This window comes from Olea europaea, unplaced genomic scaffold (assembly GCF_002742605.1).
Source record: "Olea europaea var. sylvestris unplaced genomic scaffold, O_europaea_v1 scaffold3228, whole genome shotgun sequence".
NCBI lineage: Eukaryota > Viridiplantae > Streptophyta > Magnoliopsida > Lamiales > Oleaceae > Olea > Olea europaea.
The window spans coordinates 23160-27754 of NW_019251142.1; the positions used below are offsets into that span (position 1 = coordinate 23160).

Below are 4595 nucleotides of genomic sequence, written 5' to 3' on the forward strand. Positions count from 1 at the left end.
AAAAAATAACAGTTTTCATTGTTTATTCCTATACTTTTAGGTAATCCACATTTCACAATCATAATATGCTAGACAATAATCGACATTAGACTGTGATGACAGGTGTTAAAGCTCAAAGTTAACACGATCATTGATTCACAATAAATAAATAATCATTTGTTTATAGATTAATTAGTAGAATAATTAATCTGTACTAATTAAACTAGTAAAGTTAAGTTTGTTCTCTTAGCTGAAAGCATGGAGGTTCCAGTCTGATGAATTTGATAATCGCGTGTAAATAGCCACACAAAGAAACTTTTTGTGAAGGTTGATGCTATATTATATATTAATGACAAGTATACGGCCTCAAATACATGATAATGTTTTTATTGTAGTCACAATAGTATCGAGGTGCAATTTTTCTTTTATTGATTTTATGAAAAATTAAATAGAACACTTAAAATAGTAGTAATAAATCATAGAATCAATTGATTCATGATGTCTCCAAACTCTTTTAAATGAAGAGTTAATCGAACCTAAGCATCTACTCATTTTTGCCAACCTTCTATCACAGTAAAGAATTAAAGCAGAAAATTATATTTTCTCGTCATTTATATTTAGGAGGTAAGGTTCCAACCTTCTCCTAAATTTTATACTTTATTTTTCAAATTTAATTCAGTAGTACGAGTCTATGTCAAACATGAAGAAGTCTTTTTCCTATTTATTTATTTATTATTATTATTATTATTATTATTTTTTTTTTGTAATGAAAAAACAAGGTATACAAATGGCACTCCATTTTATCGTCAAATGAGCGTTCAGTTCTTGTCACAGTGCAAGTAAAATATAATGCAAATTGACAAAAATTAAGGAACACATGGTCTTAGGACGCATGGTGAAGGATTAATTCCTTGTTATATTTTTGTCCGATTTCATTAATTGTATTATTATTATTATTATTATTATTATTATTATTATTATTATTATTATTATTATTATTATTTTTAACTCGACTTAAAGAGGGAGCTTGACAGGAATTTTTACCAACTTAAACTAATATTGAATCCATACAGCAGAAAGTATATTGTGTAGGGGCTTGTTCCATTTCATTCATATAGCTCCTTAATTTATTGGAATAAGGTTGATCACAATCATGAAGAATTTAAGATAAATTGTCAATGTAATATTAGTTCCAAAATCCAAAAGATTTATGAAACGGTTATTATTTAGAAATTCAAAAAAAGAGATAAAAATAACTAGAGATATTTCTTTTGTAAATTATTTTTTATTTATCACGTCATTGACAATGAATAGACATAGCCCGGAACATATTTTGTTGTCAAATGAATGTACGTAAACTCAGAAGATATTCAATTATCACGTGGATCAACAAAAATAACTGAAGAAGATATCTGAGATTTGATCCAATATTCTTGAGAATTTCTATTGTCTTCTCCTTGTGCTGCTCTAAGGTTCTTAATGCACCATATATCTTGATCCCATGAAAATTTTCTCCAGTGTGGAATTGCCTCTCCAACAGGGTCCATTTGCCCTACCTCAGCCACCAAAACCCTACAATCTTTATCATCTCTAGCTATATCATGAGCAAATGCACAAAGAGATTTCATGAGATTAGACCCATCCTTTCCTTCCATGTGAAGTCCATAAAGAAAATAAAACCCGAAATTCCCCAAAATATTTGGTAGTGATGGGAATTTTAGCCATGGCATCAAGGCATCAATAACCCTACTTCCTAAACAAGCTGCATACGTTAGTCCTGAAACACCCTTCAGTTGTAACTTGTAAACTTCCTTGGTGTTCCATATGCTAAGAATGGCAAAACTCGGGGGTAAATCTCCAGTTCTAGGGGTCCAATTTCTGAGGGAATTCTTTGTTAAGGCCATGAAAGTGCCTAAATTGAGTTTGTTACACAAAAGACAATCGATGTCCTCAGGGAAGAACTCTGAGTGAGAAAATATTCGACGATATATTGATTCAGAAAGCTGTGGAGAAACACTAATTATCGTGATACCCGAGCCTAATGGCTTGTAGTGAAGATGAACAGGCTGCACCAAAACTTTAGGGTTTCTGAATTTGACATAATTGCACTTTAGGGTGAACAAATTTAGGGAAGGCTGATTGCCACCATCTGTAGCCATGTATGCATAGTCAGCTCCATTTTGTCTACACCATTCTTCTAGTTGTTGAACAAGTTTTGTACCAATTCCAAGCCTCCTGCATGTAAATATTGATTAATTAATTGAATGATAATCTAATACAATAATTACATTAAAATAATCCATATACTCATTTTTCATTTTATATAAAATATGGATTCTTTAATCTTCCACTAGGCAACAGAGATAGATTATTAGATTTTCACGTCTTTATTTAATATTGTACATAATATGTTCCAATAATAGAATTAATTCTAAAATAATATTAAATAAGATTTGATACAAACAATTACTACAGCGTCTTGGCTGTTAATCCTTGTAAAAATCGTTCATAATGGTTTTTAACCGTCACTTCTATAGTTTGAATGGATTTTTATGTTTGATCATGTGGTTAAAGATGCTATGAGTTGAATAAAATGTCATTTTTTCTCAAATATTTTGTAGTTATCATAGTAAATAATAATAGAAATCCTGTATCTTATTTCAATGGTCAATCTTTATTTATATAACTTGTCAAGTACTAGTTGAAAACTGCATATGTTATGAACAAGTGATGTGCATATGTTATGAACGTGTGATGCAAAGAGACGACTAATTCAAGGGGAGCTTCCCTGAGAGCGTGATTAATCATACAAGAAACGTCCTCCAGTAGGCTCATCTGAAGAACTTCATTCTATATCTACCGTTGTTGACAAAACAAGGTCCCCCGGAGGGAGAACCCTTTCTCCAGCGCGTGTACGTTGTACATATAAAGAAAGAGAGAGAAACCTGTGCTTAGACGAAACTCTGAGTCCCAGAATATAAGCCAGCTTCACATAGATTGGAGATCCACTTGAGCTTTTCTGTCCAATTGTCACAGTTTTTATACACCCCCTAATAGTCCCCACAATTTCCTTTCTATTTCCGTACTCTGCTACCTGTCGATCATTTACAGTCTCATTACCGAAGATGTAAAAGTTAAATACATTTTTATGTATTTAGTACCTTATATTTGAATAATGCGCACCATAAATAAACTATACCGAAGACATATTTAACATGATAGATTAGATATTTGATTGACTTGGTATCTGTTTGGATACCATTTATAGATTAGTTTGTCAGTTCATTCAAAAGTTAAATAAAAATCAATAAATTCATAACTACTACTCAATATTAACCGCACATTTCATGGATGTACTACTGCATGAAATACTATTGTTTTTCTTTGTAAAAGTAATTTATAAATTTTCCAAAAGGAGGCTTGAATGATCGTGTGCTCAATTCTATTGAGTTGTGTAGCAAACAACATATACATAAAGTAGTCTCAAAATGGGTCGAGTGACATGAAAACTTTACAATTCTAGTTTAGGGTGAAACTGAAGTTTTTACCAGCATAACATGTGTTGAAAAATTTCGAAGACGGCAAATTGGGTCACCCATGTGGTCGGTGACGAGTGTCAGTTTCCCACGCTGACCCATCTCACACCGCCGCTCCAACTCCGCCACCAACACAGTATCTCTTTCTTCATCATACTCTCGCACAATCACTAGTGGTGTCTCTGCTGGCTGACTTGGTAGGTTCTCAGCTTCTATTATGGATGACATTGTAGAGAACTTTTCAATTTCTCTTTGAGAAATTTTAGTTCTTTAGGTTTCTAAAGTTGTGTGTGACCTCCAAATCCATACCCTTACATATATAGACAATGGACTTGCTGAAATGGAATCTCTTGGGCTACTTAACACCTCATTTGTATTTTAAATTCTTATAATCAAATGGTTTATTGTTTTGCACTGACTATCAACTTAGAGTATTCGATATCATATACTCGAGCTTGAGACTGAATATGTAACAACACAAGCCTATATATATTAGCGCTATCTCATTTCTTGTTTAATAATTGAAGTAGAGTAAATTGACAGTTGATGTAGCTTGATCATATGAAAATATTTGGGCTTTGTTACATGAACACTCAGGTGTATATCCTGAGTGAAATAATACACAAAGGACATTCTATAATTAAGTGGGGGGGGGGGGAATAATTTTCACTAGCCAAATGACTTGCCACTTGTATATTATGCCACACAAGGTGTACACTCGAATGTATAAGTAGAATAATCTTATATATTTTGTGGATAATCAATTGGAGAGCGAATATTGACTAGACAGTGTACCAATAATTGATCCAGAAGCCGCAGAGTAATAAAATGGGATATGTCGTCTTGAGCGATCATAGAACCTTGTACAAATAACTAGTTTGCACTTTCCTAGATATGGCTTTTGCACATATTTACTAGCCCATAATAATCATGGAGTATGGTCCATCACCTTATTTCATTCTCATAATGACATACTTGTCACTATTCCAACCCCACCTTCGTTACTTTTCTTTAGAGTCTTAGTCTTATTTTATTCCATTAAGAAAGTGTTTAATTTAGCATTGTAAAATGTGAGTCTTC

The 4595-nt window shown here is 32.6% G+C and overlaps 1 protein-coding gene across 1 annotated transcript; it reads right to left on the reverse strand.

Annotated features, from left to right (window-relative positions):
* Positions 1–1294: 1294 nt before the first annotated feature.
* LOC111385624 (probable N-acetyltransferase HLS1) lies at positions 1295–3785 on the reverse strand. The gene is made up of 3 exons (XM_023010037.1): positions 3528–3785; positions 2925–3073; positions 1295–2214 (listed from the first exon to the last, which is right to left on the reverse strand). Exons 1-3 carry the CDS (start codon positions 3741–3743, stop codon positions 1350–1352), a joined length of 1230 nt encoding a protein of 409 aa, XP_022865805.1. The 5' UTR covers positions 3744–3785; the 3' UTR covers positions 1295–1349.
* Between the last annotated feature and the right edge of the window lie 810 nt (positions 3786–4595).

Coding starts and splice junctions, on each gene's coding strand:
- LOC111385624 (XM_023010037.1), bottom strand. CDS start 3,743: ATGTCATCCATAATAGAAGCTGAGAACCTACCAAGTCAGCCAGCAGAG. Junction 3,074..3,527: donor TTTCAACACATGTTATGCTG/GTAAAAACTTCA, acceptor AATGATCGACAG/GTAGCAGAGTACGGAAATAG. Junction 2,215..2,924: donor AGAGTTTCGTCTAAGCACAG/GTTTCTCTCTCT, acceptor ATTTACATGCAG/GAGGCTTGGAATTGGTACAA.